Raw genomic sequence first — 25,663 nt, forward strand, 5'->3', positions numbered from 1 at the left:
AGCAGGTCCTATTCGCTTTGTGATGGAGAATATGTTCAACATAAAACCAAAATTTTGCATTGGCTTTGCAGCATCAGCAAGTACTTAATTAATACTGACAACCAGTAAAGGGGCTATCTTCATGAGGTGAAATCTAGTACAAGGATTTCCATTTAACATTAACAATTTTTCAAATGAAATTAACATTTTTCCAAATCGAATTAACAGCTTTCAACACCAAATTCAAATCTTTACAAATCGTATTCACGACTTCCCGAATGAAGATAAAATCTTTCCAATAAAATTGACGGGATTAAATTATTACGTTATCTAAAGATAAAGTATGTATGGTGGATAGTGGGAATGATTACGTAATAATTTGATCCCGTAAATTTGATTTACAAAAACATTGGTTTCGTTTAGAAATTCATGAATTTGATTCGCAGAATGTTTAATTTAATTTGAAATGTCCTTTATTTGAAGTGGAAATGCTATAAATTTAGCATAAAATTAATATTTTTTTCGAACCATTCCTTGTCTAAGAATTCCAAAAAGGAATTGGTTTTCTTGCTGCGAAAAATGATTTCCTTATATGAGTGTGGGTTAAATCTCCATTTTCGTGGATTCGTGATGATAAATTGATTTGGAAAATTTCGCTTAGATAGTTATTAATTTGATTTGAAAAAATATCAATTTCATTTGGAAAGTTGCTAATTGCGCCTTATTGTCTCAATATGAACTTATCTATTTCCGGTAGCACTTGCACTCATTCCAACTAATAGTAAAATTGTTTCAAAGACAGATTCATTATTTTTAGAAAAGTTAGTTACTGTTCTTTCGAAGATAGTAGCGCAACCGTAAGTAGCACACTCGATTTATTTGGAAACAGCTGAGGTAGTTGTGGTCCGAAATTTGGCGAGAACATGTGGTCTGTAAATCCCTTTATATATACTACTATATAGCAAGTGGCGCTATTTGGGTTTGTCGAAAGGCCTCAAAATATAATCCATATCCATATTTCTATATTTTGGAAATTTTCTTGGTGCTGAGCAACTGGGTCTTGGTGTTGGTTTTGCCAGATTATTTCGTTATTCTGAAAAAGATAAATATTTGCAGCCATCGTTGGTCGCCCCAGTAACCCGAATAGCCTGGATTTTCAGCTTAGGGGTAGGTTCATGAGTAAGTTCTAGTTTTCGATTCTGGGTCGTCTTTGGATATCTTGGGTTTCGTTTTACTGATATTCATCGATATTTCCTGAGATTTTAGGAGGAACAACTAATGCAGCCGACAACTTGAGAAGGGTCTGATTTTTTTCCTTGACTGAAATACATCACACCATTTGTTTGCTTTCGATAAGAAGTTTGGTCAATTTCTTGAACTATCGTGGCTGCCTTGAACCCCATCTTGGTTGAAAACGGTAGAGAATGGACACTGAATCATTTGGAGGAATTTTCAACGGTAGGCGTGATGTTGGCTTGAACGTTCTTTGCGACAGCCATGGTCAGTTTGAACTCTATGGAAGATAATATTTCCGTCGGCCAACCCAGCCGGCCCCCCATTAAAATTTCTGGTCTTACTTTTATAATGGTGTTGAGTCCAAGAATGGAAACATTGCTGCTCTGTTCATCGTAGTTAAACATGTCTGCCAATATCACTATATCGGCATGAATGTTGTTAGCATGATATTCAAGAGACGGCTTATTTTAACGTAGACTCCGTGTATTACGATGACAGATTCGAAACATTTATTGGTTTTACAACCAACAAATGATTGCAAATGTTAATATTATCTGCGGATTCTCGGAAAAGTTCCTGATCATTTAATTCATTTGATTAAAATTTGGTTTAGCAACCTTTCATAATCAGAGGGTAGTTGATTGCTAGATTAGTTAAAAACAGGGATTTTTTTCTTTAGCCTTTGTCCCGTTCACAAGGGTTTGGTTCCTCTATTTTATTTTAACAAAGGTCTTACTTGGCTGTAGTCACGAAGTTTTCAAATCACTATCCTTTTGGTCACTTACCGTCGACTTCAATGTTCATACCAATTTTGACAAGGATTCTCGTTAGCGTGAATTACGTGACAATACCATCGAACACGCCTCTTTCGCAATTTTTTCACAATCGGTGCAATCCCATACTGATCACGGATATCCTTATTTCGGATGTAATCAAGGCGTGCCACGCCACTAGTCCAACGCTCTCTGACCAACACTCAGAAGTATCGAAGGCGACAGGGCAGATGACATTGTGGTTAGTTTTAGATTTGAGAGACGATCACAAAAAACGCAGTGGTAGAACGCAATTTCACGGGTACAGGAATTTCATAACGTAGTTCTCAATTGGCCGATAGCATCGACCCGAGGTATTTAAATTGTTTAATTCTAGGGAGGTCGCTGCCATTGGCAGTGATTGTGCGTATTTCATGGGGATCGGTTGTCAAAAATTCAGTTTTATTTAGATTCAATCTGAGACCGTGTTGCATGAGGCGATCATCCCATTTTTGGGCAAGTTGCTCCTGATCATTGTTGCTGTGAGGTTCTAGGAAAACATCATCTGCATAAAGCAACGCATAGGGCGCTGGAAGTTGGACAGTGTGCTGTGACAGTGACATGTGAAGAGGGGTGGTGAGAGGGCACTTCCTTGATGAACACCGAGAGAGTCACGAAGTGGTTTCGATGCACTTGCCACACTTCGAGCTTTACTTTTCGCCTCGTGGTAGAGCAATTTAACTCAGCGCACGAGTTCTTCCCGTATTAGTCTGCCGTAGAGTATGGCAAATGAGCTCAGGTGTGACACGGTCAAACGCTTTTTCCAGATCCAGAAATGCAATGTAAAGAGGGCGCTGCTTGTATGCAGTACTTTATTGCCGATCAGATGGTGTTCTATTCTCCTGAATAATCCGATTGAAGAATTCGCTGAGCCACGGTGTTGGTTTCCACCTTTTCGCTTTTCAGAGCTCAGGTGTGATGTCGTCAGGTCCTATTCATTCGTTTATTGGTTTTTCGACCTCAGTGGCACTGATGTGCGTTCGTTTCGGCTTTTGAATAATTGATAGAAATCTCTCTCGTCATCGCGAGTGTCCAGTTTATCGTAAAAATCTTTGTAATGGACGGCTGGGGTGGCAGCGGTCGCTCTTTGCTTCCCGCACATTTTATCGTCGAGAAACTTGCGGTAAAGGCGTATCTTTTCACGGGCCGTGTCTTTAGCTTAATTCATTTTTCAACATTCGTAATGGTTGGTTATCGCGTGAGTGAGATTATTTTTTTTTTCTTCGATGATCTCATAGGCGACGGATGACGTTAGTGACGGTAGTAAAATGTCGGCATTTTCAGAGAATATACTCGATTTTTACCTTTCCCCTATAAAATGTCGTTTGATGAACCATGTATTCATAAGTACAAGGTCATGGGTGTAGCTACTTGATTTGCACGGAATGTGTTTCCCTCCGTATCATTTTGCTAATACCCTCCATCGGCGAAGTTTTCTTTGTAGTATGGGGCGCGAAGGCTGCGTCTAAGCTGGAGCCAAGCACATCGTAACAATTTGCTAAATACCTTTGGACTTTTTGGATTTTTAATGGCTTCAAAGAAATTAATACTGTTTGGGCTTTTCCTGATTTCATACAGGTTTTGCTGACCAGAACTGATCAGACCTTTTGAAAATATATCCGTCTACTTGGGTGTCTCTCCCGCTTTGGGGAATTCGGTAATTCAGTGATTCTGTAAACTCATTTTATCATGCGTGGGAGATACTGCAAACCCCTAACTACTGCCGCTTATTTTGCAGAAATTGTAAACGAAGAAGGTGCCTTGTTGCTAGGAACTATAGTTGGCCTCTCTCTGAGGATGAATATTTAAGTTTTCGTCTTCGTTTTATAAAAGGTAGGTTCGTTTTGTCATTTTCGCATCCATACATTTTTAACCTCATGCAGGAGCTTCGCCATACCCCCGATCATTAGTTTTCACTCATTTTGGACAAGCTTAGTTCCAGCCTATTCAGGTTGTGTGCTGTTCTGATAATTTGAATAATGTACCCTTCAATGGATTGAGTGGGTTGATGGATAGTATGATCTTGAGAGGCACTTTTTAAGGTTTTGGGTGAAACAAAACCTAATTAAAATCGGTTTACTGTCTATCAGTCTATCTGTCTGTCACACCTATACAGGTGTGGACTTCCATAGGGTTTAAAGGAAGGCAGGGAAGATCAAAATTGCATTGAACAGGTGACTGTCATTATTGATTTATAAAAGTGTTGATTTCTTCACGCCTACTTTTAAAATTTGAAGCGGTATCAGAGCCCAGGAGAACTTCTGTCACCATTTCAGCTATTTCTGAAAATTTCAGCCCACTGACTTACAAAGGAAAATAAGGAGAGGAAATCTGCTTGAATTAGAACAATAAGATCTCATCTTCACTATCTCATCTGTCACTGTTGAATGAAACGCATTTAAAGTTGAAGGTAGTGTAATACGACTCTAATCTGTTCGTCTTAGATAGTTTTGTTTTATATGAAATGGAAAAATTTTGCAATCGACTAGATTTTTAATTGGGCACTTTTTGGCACCAGCAAATTTTTAAGATTTGGCTCCGTGAAAAATTTTGCTTATTTTTATAAATTTTTTTTAATGAAATAAAGGTTTGCAAAATGTTTTGCTTTGCTTGAGCCACGAGCTTCGAATGAATTTTCTCAAGTTCACTAAGGAACGTTATCATTTTTTTAAATTTGGGCTGATCACTGATCACGTCATACATCAGATGCGTCATTCTTGACTAATAAATCATAGTTGCATAGTTTTGTTGGACATAAACTGCATAGTGCACGACTAGTAGCAGCTTCACTAAAATTACTTTACAACTATTTGAAAATTTAGTGATCCGCGTGCAATTCAACAAGCTCGTTCCAACGGAATACCACCAAATCAATCGAAATCTTTCAGAGTGCTCCAGAAAATTACAGACACCGACAGTGGCCGGGAAAGTGACTCCGAGCAAGCTGCTGAATTGCATGGACCACAATATTCACGACAGATGGGCGATGCCAACGATCAAATGAGGAAAATGCAAATAAACGACAACAACCAGCAAGCATTCGTGAATCGTGGTAAGTTACGGCAAAATAAGTAGCCATTAGTGTGTCTAAACGTAAGTGGAGGGGGAAATGACGGGATTCGATTTATAAAGAGAGAAAGGAGGGACAATAGACCTGTGACAACTTTGTGTGCGTTTAAGGAACGAAATATTGAGACAATCTATCTTTGAACGACGGAGGATCCTGTAAGGGTTACTCAAAATATATCGTTGCAAGCGAATTACTCAGCTTTATATTTGTTGTGTAATGTAAATAAGTTTATCGTTTGTGTTAAACATTTGTGTCAATAAAAGTTACTTGGTTTATGACAATAAAAGCTACTTCTCGTCAGAACATGTTAAATAAATTAAATAACAATTTGTGTATGACATAGTATTTAAATGTTAGCAACAAGTGATTAACGACTCATTCTATTCTACACTAATCTCCCAACGAACTCAAGTGGATCCTAGGTATCGTGGCGGTGCAATCCCATCGAAAACATTTCAAAAGTTAAAATCTTTGACCGATAAATGTCCTTCCCAAGCGAATAAAAAAGACACGACAGGTGTTGATAGTGCAAAAAACGCGAAAGATGAAGCTAAAACCTGGGGTATGGCCGCAAAAAATAAGAAATTGTGAACCGAAAATGAACGAGTTGAGAGTTTTTCAGTTGATTTTTAAACGCTTACTTGTCGGCAGACTTTTGTTTCACGGAATGTTGCTTATGTAAGCCATCGTTTCGTTGAACTAGAACAACTTTTGCTGCTAACAAAAGACGCCTGGAAATTGCATCAAACAAAATTGATTTACTTACATTTGATTCTGTACTTTTGAACCATGTCGATTGGAAATTTACTAATGGATAGGATAATTTTGAATTATATGAGAATTGTCACTTAATCCATTAAAGATTCGTAAAAATTTCAATTAAGACCAAATTTTAACATGCAATTATTAAAAATCCACACGAAATGTGTCATCTGTAAAGTTGAATGTCATCCCCATTTTCTAAATTATATTTGAAGTTTATATTTGGCATATTTATTAACATTCAATCTATACCTTAGCGAAGGGCAGATTCTGACTGTAATTTGAAATTCTTTTAGGTCCTATTCAAAGGCAGACTCAGCGATATGTACAGCAGAGACCGATATACCAACAAGATGGTGAGTAAGGGTTTGCTGTATCTTTTTCAACGCCGAACATTTATAGAGAGTATTTTTATCAGTTTCACATCCCAAAACAATATGCTTAGAGACAGACAACAATGCATATTATACAAAGACTGTGTCAGGACCCCTTCCCTAAAATATCGCTGTCGTTTTTTGTGAAGGGTTTTCTAGCGGAAAAATATTGAACGTATTATGATAATATATGTATTTATGGTTTTCCAAAAATGAGGAACAATCAAAATTCAATCAGTTTATCTTAATATTTATCTTGCTGTTCATAGAATCATTACCTGTTAAAGATGTCCTTGCGCTAGGAGTTAAGTTTGAACCACATAATTTCTTCTTTAACCATTGTCCCATTCCGAATCGGAGAGGGCCATTTTTGACCGCTTGAGACACCTTTCTCGTCTAAGATCGGTTCAACCCCAGATCGATCGCGGTTGTCCTCATTTCGGATGTGATCGTGGCGTATTACGCCTTTGGTCCAGCGCAATCTATTTGTTTCCATTACTGCCATTACTGCGAGGCGCACTTCGTTGTCTTTTGTAGTCGACCAGCACTCAAATAATTTTGGGCGGCAAGGTGGATGACACCGTGGTAAATTTTGGACTTGAGACGTTCATTGATATGTCGGCTTTTGGTAAGTCGATACCGACCTCTCTCGCCATCTCGAGTGTCCAGTTTGCCGTAAAGATCTTGGTTATGTGCCGCTCTGGTAATAGTGATTCATTGCTTAACAATAATAACCATACCAAAATATCAATAATGACACAAGTAGATAAATCAATTATATAAAAATGAGAGCTGTTTGTAATTTATGATCGATAGACTTCGAAACCGATTTCTTTTAATGGAAAATATTTGGACACATCCAGTTTTTTTAAACTCATCACTAGATGCTGCTGCGACATATCACCTTCTACACCTTTTACGCGGTCGCAATGACAATTGGGGTAAAAGTTAAACTTTCACCCCTTCAATCCAGATGAAAGCTCGTGGCGGTCATCCCCTTAAAAAGTCATGAGGCCCCATTCTCTAACCCCGTTAAAAAGTTGCCATCCCCGCTTAAAAAATTATGGCGCCCCAGATTGGAGCTATTTTCAAAATGGTAGGGCTTCACTTTAAACTATGTACATCGGTCAGACGAAAAAGCGAGTTTGAATGGAAACCCAGGAGATCATTCCTTTCAACGTCCATTGAAAAATCGTAGCGGTCACTTTTCTTGAAAAGTAATGGTGGTTCAAATGGGGAGTATATTGACATCATTATGGTAAAGTTTGATTTGTCATCGTTATGACCGGAGTGGGAGGGGATAAAAACCCTCGAAGAATTGTAGCAGTCATTCCCCGTTGAAAGGTTATGGCGCCCCAAAAAAGACTGTTTTCGTAACGTCAATTAGCTGATTGATAGAGCAATCGTCGCCACGATATGCAAGCGAGGCTAGAGAGGAGACCCACTCCATGTCCCTCCACTTTCCTCCCTTACATGGATGCGGAGTATGGTGAAGAGGTAAGGGGCAATGCTCTCTAGAATTACATTTGCACATCGTGACGACCATGACCCAAATAATAAGCTTTTTAAATGTAAGGAAAATAGTCTCTCCTCAGGTTCCGTGACTTGTTAAGAAGTTATCGTTATCGGTTCTTACGGGCAGAGGGGGAAGTAGAAAGGAAGGACTTTGGTAATCCTCTTCCGATGGCCGAGTTGGCAAATCGAATCTTTAGTGATATCAAAATATTGTCCATTTCTAGTGCCTTAACTTTCTCTGGGTGGCGACCGCTGCTGCCACGAGTTTTCGTTGGGTTTCAAGAGGGGAGACGTCCCCAACCCTCACCATAAAGTTTGGACAATGAAATGTAGTAATAAGTGAATAAAAACAAGGTTCTGGGCATACTCAAGCAAATTATTTATCTCATATGGACTTGGTTGTGAGGTTACGGTAAAAGTCACTTCTGACGTGTTCAGAATGCAACATTCACTAGGAACGGATAGAACTTTCTCAGATCGCCTGATGAATCTCGACGAAAATTTCAGACAGTGCAGTTTTCGATAACATAAGGAAAAGAATACTGTAGTGGACTTTTAGGGTTGCTCGTCCAGCATGCTAAGTGGCTTTCTACCTAAATACCCCACCATGTTGCCCGGGCATGAATTGTGGGGAAATTACCAAGGAGGAGGGTCGACGAGCCATAAAATGTTGAAAAAACTAGAGGTGCCCTAATCAGGATTAGTAGATGCAAAACTCCTGCTGCAGCAAGTTCACCAGTATACAGGACCGGTTGTCACATAGTATGAATCAAATAATTAGTGGGCTGAAGTAATTTCCACATTTACTGATATGGGGATTACCCACCTTTTCCCTAGAAAGACACTGCGACACTAGTAACATTTTTGCCAACAGCACAGAAGGGATATCAAACCACTTTGTCGGTGCAGTCATCTGAAGATATTAACATCTCCGAGTCCATCTGCATACAAAGAGACATTTTCGAATGGGGTTAATTGGGTCCTCTTTGTTGCCTTTTGATTTTCCAGTCCGATTCGACAAAACACCAGCACAACTTTAAGCTTAATATTGAAATTGTTTGAATTGTTTGTTGAGGATGGATTCTTCCTATTCTTTTCAAAAATCTACCAGAATCATTGGGCTTTTCACAAGCGAATTTCAATACAAACTAAGCCGGTTTTACAGGAAAACAATACTACTCCGTGCCGCTCCAAGCGATTCAACACTAATCGTATTTGATAAAGAAAACTTAATTTCTGTTACTTGAAAATTTCGCATTTACAACACCCAATTTGTTCACGGACTACTCAGAGACCTGTCGATCGAATTTCCCGGTTTCACCGGAGCTCAGCCTGAATAATTTCCAGATACCGCAACCATTGTCTCCGCTTGCAAATATTGGCTTTGCAGTAACAACGAAATATCCAGGCTGCCTTCTCGGGCTTGCACCATCCTAAGCTTACATAATGAAAGAAGAAGAAAACGAGGATCAATAAATATTCCGGGTTTGAAAATGATCATATATACAGTAGCCACTCGAAATTGGCGCTCGCAGAAGTTAGAAAAGTTTGGAAATTAGAGCAAAAGATTTATTGAAATTAGATTGGTTCTAATTTCGGAGCTTAAAAACTCATTTTCTGCTTCTCATATGTGGCCATATTCCCGTGTCTTTTTTGAGTCGGGTAGATCATGGTTCCAACTAAACACCTCTTTGTCAATAGAGTACTAAACTATGAAACGTATTACATAGGGTTAACTTCGTTATTCTCCCACCTTAGGGAGCCTTCAATTCAGGCAATTCTTTTCACAAAATGCATGGGAGAGGAAGAATGAAACTGTTAAGCGGGAAACACAATTACGATGCGTGCGGAATGCTCCAATGTATAATGAAGATTTCAGGTGGGGAAAGTTCGTTCCACGTCGGCTAGGTTGGCTCTGATAACTGATTACGCCATTTGCAATTTCGCGGCGCTTACGTTTTCGGCTGCTACTTTTGAATGTAATAAATTAGAATGAATTCGCTTTGAGAACTGCGGAAGGCATTATTTGCGTTGCAAGTGCTAATTATTAATGTTACTTGCATTAGTCCCGTCGCTTCCATTCATAAAAATTGAATTTAAGCCCAAGGTATATGCACTCTTAGCGGCATTTAATTGTGAGATTTTCATAACGTAAAATATGCACGCATATAATTTTCAAGTTTCTACACTTCCTATATTTTATGTTATAGAATTCATATAATTGAATGCCACTGAGAGTGCACTTACCTCTTAAGTTAAATTTATTCTTTATGAATGGAAGCAATGTAACTAAGGCTAGTGATATTAATAATTAGCACATGCATCGCAAATAGTACCTTCCGCCGTTCTTAAAACGAACTCATTCTAATTGATTACATTCAACAATAACTATCGAAAACGAGAAGCGCCGCCATATTGCAAATGACGTGAAGTGTCAACAAACTATTATCTATCACGCATCGCAAAAGTTGAATTTTCCGAACTTTTTTGCGTGCGAGATTGCGCATCGGTCTTGTTGTATATTGTTTCGTACAAATCCGTGTAATGAACTTCACTTGACAGCTCTCTCACTTCATTTGCATCCAGCCACTCCGTTTTTGTGTTTGGGCGTTCATTCTGCCAGCGCCTTTCCGCATCTTTCTGATGTTGTAAGGAGAGAGCTCCGCTTTATCTGCATAAAGTTGCTGATGAATCCCATCCCATCTTCCCTAAGCAAAAATGTATGTGCGTCATTCGACACACAGTCCTCTCCGTTGCGTTTGAGAAGGGCCTTTCCTTCCGTTCCTTAGCATGGAGAACAACAGGGACCACTCTCGCGATCATCATCAGAGCCGATTCAAAGACAAAGCAGTGGGCAGACGACACCCACAAAACTCCCCATATCTGTACCTATGCCAGGTGCTTTCGATAACACGTTCGAATCAAGAGCATCAACGCAGCTTCCAACATTTGCCATAACCGGCTTATGGCCGAAAATCTAGCTGCTGCTTGATTTGTTCGAAGAGAAGGTATTGCGTTGGACTAGTGGCGTGACACGTTTTGATCACATCCTAAATAGGGATATCCACGATCGATATGGAGTTGCGAGAGAGGCGTCTTTGATGATATGGTCATGTAATTCCCGTTAACGAAAATTCACTTACTAAGATTGATGTGAACATCGAAGTCGATGATAACCAACCAAAGGGTCGGCCAAAACAACGGTCGCTTGGTACGCTGGGTGGTGATTTAAAAGCCTTACAACGCGTCCTGATCAGGCATTTAATTGTACCAAACGGCGAAATCGATCATGATGAGCCGACCCAGCTTGTGAACGGGACAAAGATTGAAGAAAAAGAAGAAGACTTGCAAACTTTTCAAACTCCCAGGCCAAGATAGCGCTCCAGAAGCAACCCGGCAGCAGATTCGCATCTGCTATGACTTGGCTTTGCAGAGTATAAAAGCATATTGCTATAAATGTGAGAGGAAGGATAGGAGTGCTCTCCAGAGTCTCACGATCTTACTTCGCTTAGACCCAGAATGTCCAAATTATATCTTTAGATTTCCCGCTTAAGTTAGAGGAAACGAGCGTTTTGAAGACACTCGCTACCGTTGTCGATAAGCTTGCGCACATTCCAGAAACCGATCATAGTCCGTTCTCCATTGTCGAAGATTATTGCTGTGAGGCCAGTACTTATCCGAGGCTTTGTTGACGTTTCGGTAGCAATAACATTTTAAAATTTGCAGGTTGCTAGGCCAAACATTTCTATCCCTTTTAGTGGCCTCTCACGACAAGCGGGGAAGACTTTCAGTGTATTCAAAAGTCCCAGCTGGCCGGGCAAAGGGATGTATTTTGAGCCCTAGATTTCACATAGACATATCCGATGATTTTTATTTTTTTTTTCGGCTAGGTTCTCAGAACGAGACCCACTTTTTGAGGCACACATTTTGAGTTGCCACGCCTCTACGTTTCATTCAATATCTGAAATAAGATCATTTTTGAAAAGTACTAATTGGGCCCTTTCATTTAATGGCATGACAATATTCTGTGAAAAAAATTGTTGCTCGCTCTTTCAACTATGTATATAGGATGCCCCCTTAAACTTAATACAAAGTGATGCCATTCGTTGCACGTGTAACGGTTCACATACAACATATTCTCGCCAAACTTCGTGAGGGTAGCTCCAGCTGTTTCGGAATAAATTTCGGGTGACAGACAGACAGGCAGACGTCTGTATATCTAGATGGATAGACACACGATTTTAATAAAGTTGTATACAAGACCTTGAAAACGTTATGTAGTAGGAAGCAAGGAATCAAATAAATCTCTTTTTCTGCTCGAATTTATACAATGTGAAAACAACATACAATGCCTGGCCAGACGATTTTCTCTACAGAAGTTTTCTTCCGAAGGAGCTGAATGTGTTCCAACTTCAACTCTCATCAGTTTTCAAAGCTTGTCCTCAAAATATAGTAAACAATTTATCGTATCACTCTTCCCCAGCTTAGGAAATGGCTGTCGTGCTAATTCTCTTCAAGGATTTTTCCGGGATATTACTGAAATGATTATTTTTTTTCTAGATCAACCACAACAATACGTTCATCCAAGTGAACAGCAAGTTCACGAGCCAAAAATATACACTGGTAGCGCTATACCAAGTCGTTCATTCAAACTGCTGCAAGCTATGACAACACCCGAAAATGCAGGTAAGGCTAGAAAGGTTTCGCCCTCATAAAAATGTTTATTTGATTTCTTGAAGTTACTTTTTATATTCCTCCCCTACGAAATCCACTTGCTCTTACTGAACTTTTTCTTGCATTAAATTTAATACAACAGAATCATGTCGTGGAGAAATATCGTTTAATTTACGGATTTCTGCAAACTTAATTTATTTTATGCATAATTTGGCTCTTCTTCCTGATGCAAGGATCAATTTTGATAGAAGACGAATGCCAATTGTCCTATTTTTGAATTTCAAATGAAAAATGTGTACAGAGACTTCATTTACTGGTTAGGAGCTTATAAAATTCTTTCCCCAAAGGTCGAAATTTAGCATTAAGCTTGTGTTGAACTATGTGCGTTTGCATCGAATGCTAACGAACGGTATTTTATTGGAAAATGCATTTATTATTAAATTTTAACTTTGACTATGAGTAAAGACTGACAAAACAGGTTTGGGATGGAAATTGGTACAAGAATAAACCGAAGGATGCCAGAAGAAACCCTGGCGAAGTTGCAGGCGCGAACTGAATAATTTATTGCTTATTAATAAGGTTGCATTTATCTATTAACAATAAATTTTACCATATCGTCTGTCAGGTGTAATAATTTTTGAAATGTCTAATTTCTTTTTTGAGATATTAGTAATAGTTGAACGGCTATTGGCTGTCCTGGAATATGATCATCCATTCTTGTACTCGTTTGCCATTTGGTCTTTGTCAATGTGCTGTTTTTGAATCGGGTTTTTGACGTTGTTGAACTATGCGAAGTGCCATGGATGCGGGCTATTAGTATTTGGGCATGGACTACTGTATGATCATGAAAAAAAAAATAAAATGAAAATCCCTGAAATTTCGTACTAAGGTAGCCCGCATTCGTGCATCATTTGAAACCAGCAATAGTCCCGTCCAAAATTATTATCTGTATCTGAATGTTTTTTCTCATTTTCATTTTTCTTTTCTTGTAGTCAAAACTGAAGACTCGGGTGTTGTTGAAAATGAGCAAAGCAATTATTATTCGCCTTACGATTATCCTTACCCTAGTCCATACTCCCCATCCTGTACTCCACTTCCATACTATATCCCTGATCAAAACGATCCCGCCTGGCAAATAGCGAGTCAACAGCCATTTTATCAACCGTACTCCTACTATTATCCACAGTATGACACTGAAGGATATGGAGACTACGGTAACGATTTTGCCGATGATTACGATGTAAAACCCATTCAAGGTACTCCGAATATCATTATAACGGCTTCAGATGACGATGCAGATATGAACGAACATGCGGTTGGAGCTGATGAGGAGCAGCAACCTCAATATCGAAATGGCTTAGAAGAGGCTGGACAAAAGGTAGTTGACTTGGAAAACGAAGAAGAGTCGCCTATTGCAATATTGAGAAGACGGTTAAGTCAAATTACCAATCCAGATTTTGGAGAGGAAACCGATCAAGGCGACAATAAAGACCTTCGGAGTATCGAAAGTCAAGATCGCAATCGTTTGATACCCAAAGCGCCTTGCCATGAAAAAACGCCTGAAGGTGAAAATGAATCAGAAGAAGAATCTGATGAACTGTTCACATCTTCTTCTTCTTCAGAAGAGGTCCCAAAGGAAAAGCAAAACGGTAGTCGGGATGGTTTGCACGCTATCAAATCTGTTACAAACATAAAAGTTTATGATATGCTCGATGATGATGAGCAAAGTTTAAGCCAAGATAAAGATTCAAACGAGATCCATGCTGAGCAGCTACGAGAGGATAATGTTCAAGATGAGGACAGAGTGGCAGAAGGGTTTGTGATTTCTGAATGCCATGACGATGACTCTTCTAATGAATCGGAAGAAGAGAAGCTAGCGGAAGGTATAGTAGATAGCGGCAGTGATACCGAAGAAGAAAATGATATAACTGAAGATTTTCAGAATATTGAGATACAGAATCAGTTAAGCGTTATCTATGAGGAAGACACAACAGAGTCTGCTGAACGGCGGAATAAAAAGCGTACTGAAAGCTTCAACAGTACATCATCTACTTTGAGTGAATGCTCCACAACTATTGCCAACGATCAAGAGGATGAAGAAGAAATAGACCTAGATAACAAGACAGACACTGAAGAGGATGACGAAGAGGAAGCAGATGAGGAAAATTCTGTTACTGTAAGGTTACCTTTACGACTTTCATTTAGTCGTACCTCCAATGATGAGAATATTACAACAGTAGTTGTCGGGGACAGTGAGATTCAAGGCAGTCGACGTTCATCCTTGAAGACCATAGATGACTCTACTGATTTCGTTTTTGGAGATAATGATTACCAAGCAGATGCCACGAACACAAATGATGTCAGTGTTACGTTTAGCCTCCCATCTAGAAGTAATTCAATGGATCGCAGTGGTCTTATCAGTAAGACCCCATCTGTAGATCGTGAGACTTCTGCAAAAGATTGGGACGATTCTGAGTCTGATTCGGAATCAGTGTCAATATCAGTGTCCCTTCCAATGAAGAGAAATAAGTTCATGACGCAGACATTAGGGGACGATCTGACCAACAACATACATGAGGTTGTTTCAGATTGGGATGTGCATTTGGAAGAGGAGAGCGATGAGGATGATGATCCTGAGGATGACACGAAGAGAGAAGAAAGTACTTTGGTTGAATGCATACCGGAGACTATTGTCGAGGAGGACGAGAAGGAAGAATTGGAAGACGAAGAAGAAGAAGAAGAAGAGGAAACATCAGAGGAAGAAGAAGACGAAGAAGGGTCGGAGAGTGGGGATATAAAATCGGTTCCAGATAAATTGAATGATTTAAATGGTAAAAGTTCACAAACATGCATGAAAAACAGCGAAGTGATCGAAAGTGCCAATGATATGTTTGATGCATTACGGGAATTCCGAGTTTGGAATGATCAAGCTAGAAAGCGAGCAACTGAGGAGCGCGAAATCATACAGAAACCCGAGAAACTTTCCTTATTTAATAATCAGGCTGAAGATGATATAACCAAACTATTTGAAAACCTTAAAAATGAAGAAATTAAAAATAAGGAAGGAGAATCGGAAGAAGATGGAGAAGAATGCTCGGAGAGCACTGAGAGCTCTAGCTCAGACGAAGAAGCAGTGGCCGTACCTCAAAGCAAAACCGACGTAAATGAGAAAAAGTTCAATCCCCTAGAAGAGTCTTTGTCATTTGTTCTTGAAGAAACCAAACGTAAATGTGATGAAACATTCACTAAAATGAATACCCGCCAGGATGACAATGCCAAAGTTTCAGTCCGTGAACGTATTGCTGCGTTCGAAGCATCGAAGAAATCGCCTGAAGACATGAAATCATCTAGACCTATTCTTGAGATAACAAATAATAATACTTCTGCTAAAAAAGAGATTCTCAGCAGAAACAGCTCTATCCAGCGATCAGAATCTGAGTTGGAAGAAACTGATTCTGGTGTTACTTCAGACATGAGTAAACCTGTATCCGAAACCGATACCGACCCAGAATGTTTCACAGAATTGAAGAAGATGTCCCGGTATCAAAGGGCAGCCACACATTCAAGACTATTTAAATTGCTTCAGGATGAGTCCAGTTTTGATGAAGACAAGAAAACTGATGACGATGAGAAACCACCTGAAGTAGTCCTCAGACCGAAAAAGAAGATTATACACAACGTGTCGATTACGAGGCGCTCTAACCCAGATGCTGTTAAAAATGCTGAGACAATGTCCCAGAGGAGAGAAAGACTATCTTTGCCACTGAAAATGAGTAACAGCATTGATGCAGATAATTTGTCCACGTCTAATTCACCATCCTCTCCAGCCCAGCCGGACGGCATTAGTGAACAGTTAGTCAATGAATTGGTACAAAGCTTGCTTCTGAAGAAAGACACACACCATCTTCGCAATCTCCCTTGGGCGAAACTTCAAGCAGCTGCGAAAAGAGTATTACAAGAGGATCTCGATCTCGATTCACTAGAAAATACTTCCATTGAATCGACGCCAGCTATGACACCTCAAGATATGAAAAATGAGTATCAAAAATCGTATGCGGATTACTACGAAACATGGAACCGATCAGGTTCTCCAAAAACTGATCCAAGTGTTACAGATGCAGCCTCGTCAAAATCATTTAGAACTCTCCACAATCAGTCTCCTTTGCTAGGACAAAATCAGTTCCGAAGTGTGCGTTGTCCTCGCGTACTGAGTTCGAAGTCATTGAATCGCGATCTCTCACGAGTTGCCGAGAGTCGAGAGTCTGAATCACCTGAAAGTTACCGATCGCCAAGGAGTAGCGCTACGCCCGAAAGGAGTCGAGATTTTCTCAGAGCATCGTCTTTGTCACGAATAGGAAAAGTGTGATAAATACGTTCAGTGATGACGCCAATTTTTTACTAGTGTAATTCTATTATTGTTAAAAGCATTTTGTACTTTGAATCATTTGAGAATATATTTTGAAAAAAAATGATTGAAGGTAAACGCGAAGAAAGCATGCTGAAGGTAATGACTTTGTACCATTCGAGAAATCCAGATTTGTCTCAGGAATGATCACTGCCGTTTGAGAGCATTATTATAACTTCTACTAGGCTGTCCAAAATCTTTGTGATACAACCAAGATTTCCTTTGAAATTGTTTTGCATTTAGGAAGAAAAAGAATGCGCCATTCACTATCAATATGAAGATGATAACTGCCACAACATCGCTAGGCCAGAGCTGTAATTTAATCCTTTCCCCCACCCCTTACTGTCCAACTATCCCCATTGAAGAATATTGAACGAAAAAATGTCAGTAGAGAAGCAATTATTTTCGAAAACAATACAAACTGAGAATAATCAAAATTGTAAGAAGATTGAAGAATCGTGTTCAAGAAAAATATATCCGCCAAAATATTGTTGCAAATCAAAAAGGTATCTATTAGAGATTGGTCTGATGATAAGAAACATCGTAAATAATTTATTTTTGACTTCGTTTTTTCAAATCTTAATTTCTCAATTTTCTTTTCTTTAAATTATTGTGCACTAGTCATTTTTAAATGTGTCATTTTTAAGAGATGAGAACTGAATTTTTGTGTCGCCACTTTGTCTACTTTTTGTTTTATGTTTTTTTTTTGTATTCAATTTCATTTTCACTTACTTTTGTTTTATTCACGCCATGCATTTCCATCAAACTGTGAAAGTGCCTTCATTTTTACACAGGCCGGAAAGTAAGCTTTGCGGTAAAAATATTCTTTGGACCGAAATGTTTCTGTTTCTTTTGGCTTTTAAGTCTTCATGTCTGGTATTCGTTTTTGTAAATAACATTGGAAAGGATGCAGGTCCAGTTCGCACCCACTTAACTGATAATGCATGCACGCAGCACAGGTTTTGAAAATAAGTACGGAAACTTGTCTCCGATACCAATATAAAACTGATTTGGCAGACTCATAGGGTGGGACTCCCTTTAAAGTGGTCGTGGTCCTGCAAGATGCAATATTTCCCCCAAGTTCGGGAACCAGTTCTGTGGCGCACTTGCAGGTTTGTATGGGTTATTTTTTTAGATATTTCTTGAGCATTTCTCTCAATTAGGTGCGATGAGACGTTGCAACGAAAGGGCATACGATGGCCCTCAGATGCTGGTAAATATTTCATAAGCTTCCAAGCATTTGTGCGTTCTTCGAGGAAATTCTTTTTTTTATTACTAGGATAGTAGTTAACAAAATTATGGAACTCTTTTGATGGCATTTTTGACTTAGTTTCAGACGAAGACTGGGTATGTAACATCATATGTGATTACAACGAATGTTTTGGTATTCTTCGTTCTATACAAATTTTCTTGTTTAAAAGCGCTTTTCCATTACAGTTTGTCCCGTAATACATAATACAATTGATAATAAATATATTAGCCCATGTGTGTTTGAAAATCTCGTTCGATTTTTGCGGTTAACGCCGTTGTTTATCTCTGACTATTATTCTTTGTCATTAAACCTTTTCCATGGACAGTCGGCCCACAACAGCGAGGAATCTGCTGAGATAGAGTTAATGAGAGCATGTAACTCCCTCAATGTTACTGTTGGAACTGGGAACGTCTTTATCAAGTTGAATACATAGCGAACATGTTAGAAAAGAGAACACTCATAATCTCCACAAACCTCACCTCAAAAGCCAGGGCCACAGTAGATCTACTATAGGCAGTACCCTTACAAAAATGACCCCACTTGCAAATGTGCTTGCAGAAGCTTATCTGTACACATCAGAGACGCTAAACAAGGAAAAGGCATAATCTTCGTCAAATCGTATTGGTAAGAGAGAGATCGGTGAGCTTTTGCTATTCTGGTACTACGGCGTGCTCACCCATATAGCAAAAAGTTGTTTCACGTATTCACTTATACATAAGCAAAAACTTGCCAATCTCACCAATACATTGGCAAGTTCGGGCGGTATGTCAAACACAGCTGATCGGGCTTTCGGTACATCTCGCTCATGCTCAAGGGCAAAACAATTTGAAATCGTGTGTACTCGCACTGATTTCCCCCCTTGAGGGGCAAGGGGGAGTGAGGTGGCTGTCTAGTATCTAACTGTGGCCAGGGCCTCTATTAACCCTCCCGGTGTAGTGGGGTCGTGGCTTTTCGGTAAAGTTTCGTGGGGGACCGATTACGAAGTGACGAACCTCGCAATGCTGGGAATCAGCCGAAAGAAGGCAAATCTTGAGCATATTGTCGTACTGCAAAAGATGTGGACAGTACCTAGAGAACGGCTCCACAGTTGCACTACTGATGTTACTACATTTGGAATGTGTGCAATCATATCATAAGTTTATCCACAATGTCTTATTAGTATTGGTTTACGCTCTGTCCATCTCTCACACACAATTTATTTGGAAACAAATTGCAAAAATTATTAAATTTCGCTCAGGTTGGGTGTACGTGGACTCTTTTGAAACGTATAGACGCACCGTTTCACCGTTTTGCCTCTTGCTAGGAGCTCGTACGGCAAATACACGCCGTCTTCCTATCACCGTTTGATATTTCATTGCAGATTGCCTCTTTAAATCGGATTGCGTTCCAATTTCTGCATTACTGAATAATTGCCTCCACTTTTGGACGAATTAATTTTCAGATTTTCAGTGGATCCGTTCCTTGCGTCTTCTCGAATTGAAAGACAAGTACACCTAAGTCCATTGAGAGGAGGAAGGAGGTGATTCTATCGAATTACGAGTTTACTTACACTCGGGAAACAGGGGGCTAAAATAACTTTTGTTAATTGCCATTTATCCGTAAAGAGGGTATAGCGCGTCAACCACGGTTAAGCGACATCGTCATTTAGATGGTGAAAAATATTTCATCCTCTTTCGGAACTTCCCGATGACATGATGCAGACAGGTGTTGACGGAGGCGTGGAACTTTTTGTAAGAATTGTGCTTGCTGCTCTTATATAGCAACACAAAACATTAGTATAAAACAATATCAACTTGACGTTAATGTTGCATTTTGAGATTTTAGACCCAACAGCAAAAGCGGATATATCGCAGCTATTGCTCCACACGGCATCTAGTTCTGTACCGCCGCTGGCAGAAACACTGCTTCCAAGGTATACACATTATCCCGTTTTGACAGCAACGCGAAGCAGGTGAAATAGAAATTCAAATATCACAACGTGTGCCGAACGGTGTTAAAGTGCACTGCGGGGGGGATTCGGATCAGAAACCAATCTGCTCTCTGCAAATCAAGCTTTCGGGGTGTTAATTGTCTATTATTTTTGAACAGGCAGGAAGTATGCCAATAGACTTCCAGGTACCATTTTTACGGAATATTAGTGATAATTCCCTTCGTCCACTCTTTCGCTGCGAAAGATTTCAGTCTAGTGTTTCCGTATAAGTGGAATTAACAATTCTGCAGAAACGGGAGGAGAGTGCCTTTGCTTAAACTTGAGAACGACCTTGGGAAGCGATTATGAAACACGGATTTAGACAGCGCAACCATCGAGGCGATGTCAGCGACTTTCTTCATACGCATATCCAGGGCGCTATTGCTGATCGCAATGGGGTTGATCTAGCTTGATCTCGAAATGAAGTTGCTTGAGGAGAAATACCTCTACCATAAGTTTCTCGCCGATAAACCACTGGCCAACGGCAAGTTGAGGAGAATGCTAGCCGGGAAACAAAAAAAGCCGTTACAAAGATCTTTATGATAAACTGGGCAGTAGGGACGACAGGAGAGATAATTTTTTGCTGGGTTAGAGCCGCATTACATTAATGATAAGAATGATATTTTTTTACCGATCGCCGAGCCGCAATGGACAGATGACGGGAATATATCGAACAAATTTGAACTTAAAAATGTTATCAACCACTTCCAACGAATTGTCAACATTTGGATCAATTCCACCCGTCAGTGCTTCAGTCGCAAAAGCAATCAAATTAATGAAATCGGGGAAAGCTGAGCTCTGGAAAACGAAGAACTGACACCTATGTAACACCAAGACTCATAGAGTCATTGAATCGAGGAGGGTAGAACACCATCTGGCAAGAAAGCACGACCGTTGAAATATGGAAAAAGAAAGGTAACCTTGTGGAATGTTCAAACTACCATTCGGTTGCTGTCCCAAACCATGAAAATTCCTGAACGCATGGTATTGGTATTCGGGACGTTGTTGTAACGACAGTGAACCAAACCGGGTTTTCCTGGTTACTTATGGAATAATTCCGTAAGAATCATCGACCTCCCGCATAGGTGAGTGGATCTAGAGCAACCGTTTATTTGTGTGCCACAAAAAACTAATCTGATAGTATCTAGTGCCAGGGGGACTCGTGTATCAGAAACGTTTCCTGTGTCTATCGCTGTTCATCCAAGAAACGCCCTCTCGAACTCTTCTTTGCTCTTATTATATACACTGGACTTTTGCAAAAAGGAGCAAAGTGGATGGTCTTTGCCATTCAGAGATGAGAGGTATAAGACTTCAACTCTCCGTAGAAGTTAAATATCTGGGAGTCATTCTAGATAAAAAGCTTCTTTGAAACAAAGATGTAGAGGAAGCGATCAAATGAGTTCTCATAGTCTATGGACTGTGTAGGCGGACCTTTACCTTGGAATGGGCACTGAGGTCTCTTGTAGTAATGTGGGTATGTTATATGCTGCTATCTTTAGGCGTGGGACACGGATTGATTTTATAACCCCAATCAGAGCCCGGCTGAGACAAGTGCAACAGTACCCGTATATGTTAAGTACATGGCCCAGTATATTCATAATGGTGGATGCAAGATCTATCTGAAACTCTAAGGAACTAACAAGTATGGCATGGTTGAAACGCAATACCATATAGAGGCACGAATGCCTCTGTTCGCTTGAACGTAATCACAACCCCCAGAAAACTCGCACTAGGGGGCCAACCGCTATTACTGAGCTAAACGCACATGAAACAGGAGCTCTCCAGAGGCACGTGAATTTAGGAGCTATCCCAGTTGCCAGTATACCACTGGCCTGTTGCCAGATGAGTCCCCGTGCAGACTCGGGTCTAATCGCCTTGATTAGGCCTTTGGAGCATTCGCCTACAGCATCACGATCAGCAAACCATAGTGAGTACAGCGTTTCCCTGTACCACCACATGCAGTTTCTCCGCAGCCACTTGATTTTGGTCGGAATGACTGCCCCGTCTTTTCCGTGGGCACCTCAGAGCAGCGGTTAAAGCGGGACAAAAAAGGTTTGACTATAAACTACCTGCACTGCAAAGAACAGAGTGCCTAGATATTACATTCGTGATGAGCACAACATCCGGCGTAGTTCCAGATGCATTATTCATGGATATGCTTAGATATGTATATATATTCAAAGCGCTGCAATGAGAGCAACTCCTAGACTAATTCGATTAGATTTATGGGAAAACAAGTGAAGTGCGGGGCCCCCAGCATTTGAAGAGTTATTGGGAGAATAGAATCAGATCTTTCTAATGCATTCAGATTCTCGGGTTTCCTGGTAGAAGATATAAATTTATTGAAGTCCCAGATATTTTGGATATTCGGAAGTCTTCTACACCGATGGCTTAAAACGGAACAGGGTTCAGGAGCAGGAGTCTACCTCTTGAATAAAAGTTCGCTTTCCCTTGGGATAATATACAATGGTCTTTCAGGCCGAAGTGTATGCGGAGGCAACAACGTGGATGATTGACGAGCGGTTGAAAAGCAATCTGCAGTGCCAGTCAGGCTGCATTGAGATTGTTGAATAAACCTTTGATCACCTCGAAAATCGTTCAGGAATGCAGAAACGATGGAACTCTTTTTCTAGATTCAATACCATAGACCTACTTTGAATACCTGGTCAATGTGCTGTAGAGGAAAATGAAGTCTCAGATGCCTCAACAAAAGTGGATTAAATTTCCCTCATGTCGGGACCGGAACCAGGAATTGAATGTCAGTAGCACTGGCTAAGGCTGTCTTCAGAAACTGAAAACAAGCTTTCCATAATGATAAATGGAAAAGTCTAGATGCTATTAGACAAAGGAAACTTTTCCTATCAGAACCTAGAAAAATACTGCAAAGCTTATTCAATTGAAAAGCAGGAAGACTTATAATTGTAAATTGTAAATTGCAAAAGATGAAGCGTGTCCATCCTGTAATGAGGTAGCGGAGTCTATGGAGAATTTTATATGTGGAGGGTCTACCTTGTTGAGCTGAATGCTCTTTTCTTATTTTTTACTGCATTCGATTCCTTTGGATTGCCGAGTTCAATTCTTTTGACAGAGATAGGAAGCGATTGACAATTGTAATATCTACTTTTTATATTTTAGAGTGCATTTGGCCTTAGAAATTGAATTTTAGGCGCGATGAGATGTTCAAAATCTTTTTAATGGTTAAATTTTCCCGTAGCAGTTTTTTGGCTAAACATTAAACACGTTATCAAATTAGATATTCAGTTGAATTGAAATACTAATTACAGACTGAAAGACTGTAACAACATTTATCTAAACATATCCAAAGAAGAGTACTCTGCTTCTCATACTATTGAATTTGTTCCTTTCTTGCTTAAATAGAAGACACTCCATCGCTCTCTAAATAATCCTCAAGAATCAGAAGCCGATCGTATGTGTCCTTTTTGTTTTTTATTTTTTTACCGCAAAAAGAAAACAGCTGTAATGAATGAAGGTCTCTGAAACAAATAATGGAAAATTTGAAAATGAATTGATTCATTGGCAAGTAACTATACTACTTTGACCGGTCAAAAGCTAGTTTTGGCCATTCCACTTTTTATTTTGCTTATTTTTTATTACATTTAGAATAACTTAAATAGGAAAACGTATACATGTGAATGTATCAAAAACCGATTTTTACACGTTTTTATACTTTTTTTAAGCAAAAACTCCAAGGAATATAATTCTAAGACTTTAGTCAAGACAATGGAGTAAACTCCACCTTTGACGCTTTACTAAATATCTTTTTCTAATATATTGTCTAAATATATGCTCAATTTCAACACAAGGTTAATGTTAAAATTGATCAAGGACGAATCGAATTCTTTATTATATTTCCATTCGTTTAAACAAAACAATTAGTTTTTATTTCTGAATAACTCAAAGCTTCCTCCTGAACAATATCAGCAACAATTTTTCTTTTCAATGTATTCATTTATAGTTTTAATTTCCGATTATCTTTCCTTATGTGCAGTTTAACTAACGAAGGTGAAGTTTTCTCTAAAAAGATATTTTTTTAAATATTGGAAAGTCTTTATTATGGTATCAATAATATTGTACATATTTTATCAAGTGACCCTATTTATGTTTGTTTTGCTTAGAATAGTCTAAAATTACATTTCTGGAATGCCGTTTTTTTTGCCGACCCCTTGATGACCTAATATCTTTGAGTGTGTGAGACTTTTTTTGTGATTCATTAGGAGGATATCCTGGTCCTCCAAAATATGTCTTGCATGAATCTTAAATTAATACAAAACTTTCATTCATAAGTAAAAATGACTCTGAGATATTTTCAAATATCATCAACGAACTATCTTTAGATAAAAATTAAAAAGCGTTTGTTTATTTTACAGGGCCTGGACAGTCCGATCTATAATTATTTCTCTTCTCAATAGAAATATATTATAGATGTTTGTACGCACATGGCGCAACGATAAATTGTTATTGTTAATCGTTTGGATTCACTAATTTAGAAACTAAAACAATGTTGGAAACAGTAGATTCTTCAAAAGTACTTTCTCTTCACCTGGGAAACTAAGATCAAATTTACTAAAAATTTTGGAAACAATTCGATTTGCGATATAACCTCCAGTTTGGTAAAATTCTGAATATTGCTTTTGGTGGCATTTAGTTCTGTTTTTTCGCATTAATTCGAATACAGTGGGGGTAGGAAGTTTTCTTATTGATTCGGAAACCGCTAAAAATTTTTTTTAATATCTTACGCGAATAAATTGCCAGGAATACAAATACAACCATGTTAGTGTACTATATTTCCTAGAAACCGACTTGCTTTATCCTTTGGCAATATGAACTTAATAATGTGGTTGAATTTTTACAACTATCGCTTGGATTTTTTCTTTAATTTCTCATTTTTGTGTGGTTCTGATTTTATTTTGAATCAACCTTATGTATACTTACATATACACTGATATTTATTGTAATGCAATTTGATTATATTTATATGTATCATATCATGAAATGTATCATTGATCTACGAAAAAAGAATATGTAACGTGAAAAGATGAACTACATCACTAACGATTGAAAGAAACAACAAATATTGAACGACGCATTAGCAATTTTAGAAACTATGTATTGAATAGATTTTTATTTTTCACTAGTTTTCATCCCGGTTTTCATGTAACAACCCCATTTCACTATCCGATATCTTCGTAACAATTCGTGGCTACAATTCAGTTTTTTAATTCATTGTTTGCACATATATTATAGATAGTAGACCTTCATTTCTATATTTTATTATGTTACAACATTTGGCTCTACAACATTTAGATGTAAATTTATAATTTTTTGATTAAATAAATAATTAAACAAACTTTTGCTGTTTGATTTGCTTTGATGTTCGTAAGAAATACGCTAGCTGGATACAAAATATAATTGGAAATCTGTTAGGTTCAAAGTCTTTTGGGGAAACATTTTGATTTACTGCTCCTAAACTGCCCAAAAAAAGAATTGGAAATGTCCGGTCAAACAGTTTTTGATTCTGTAATGAGCAAGTTCAACACCCAAAATACGTTCAGCGCTATCATGCCTGAATATTGATTCAGCATGTGAAAAGCATG

The 25,663-nt window shown here is 38.9% G+C and overlaps 1 protein-coding gene across 6 annotated transcripts in view; it reads left to right on the forward strand.

Moving 5' to 3' along the window:
• The window catches only part of LOC119652564, a 149,364-nt gene extending 123,948 nt beyond the window's left edge, over nt 1-25,416 (forward strand). For 4 of the 6 annotated variants that reach the window (XM_038056776.1, XM_038056777.1, XM_038056772.1 and 1 more), the window contains 6 exons: nt 4,850-5,079; nt 5,510-5,659; nt 6,156-6,215; nt 12,309-12,434; nt 13,415-17,333; nt 24,437-25,416. In XM_038056776.1, coding sequence (XP_037912704.1) covers nt 4,850-5,079; nt 5,510-5,659; nt 6,156-6,215; nt 12,309-12,434; nt 13,415-16,788 — 3,940 coding nt within the window. In that variant the 3' untranslated portion in view covers nt 16,789-17,333; nt 24,437-25,416. The remainder of the gene's footprint in view (nt 1-4,849; nt 5,080-5,509; nt 5,660-6,155; nt 6,216-12,308; nt 12,435-13,414; nt 17,334-24,436) is intronic. The other 2 variants (XM_038056774.1, XM_038056775.1) reach the window with 2 other exon arrangements.
• The last annotated feature ends 247 nt before the right edge of the window (nt 25,417-25,663 follow it).

Source organism: Hermetia illucens, chromosome 3 (genome assembly GCF_905115235.1).
Source record: "Hermetia illucens chromosome 3, iHerIll2.2.curated.20191125, whole genome shotgun sequence".
In the NCBI taxonomy this organism is placed as follows: domain Eukaryota; kingdom Metazoa; phylum Arthropoda; class Insecta; order Diptera; family Stratiomyidae; genus Hermetia; species Hermetia illucens.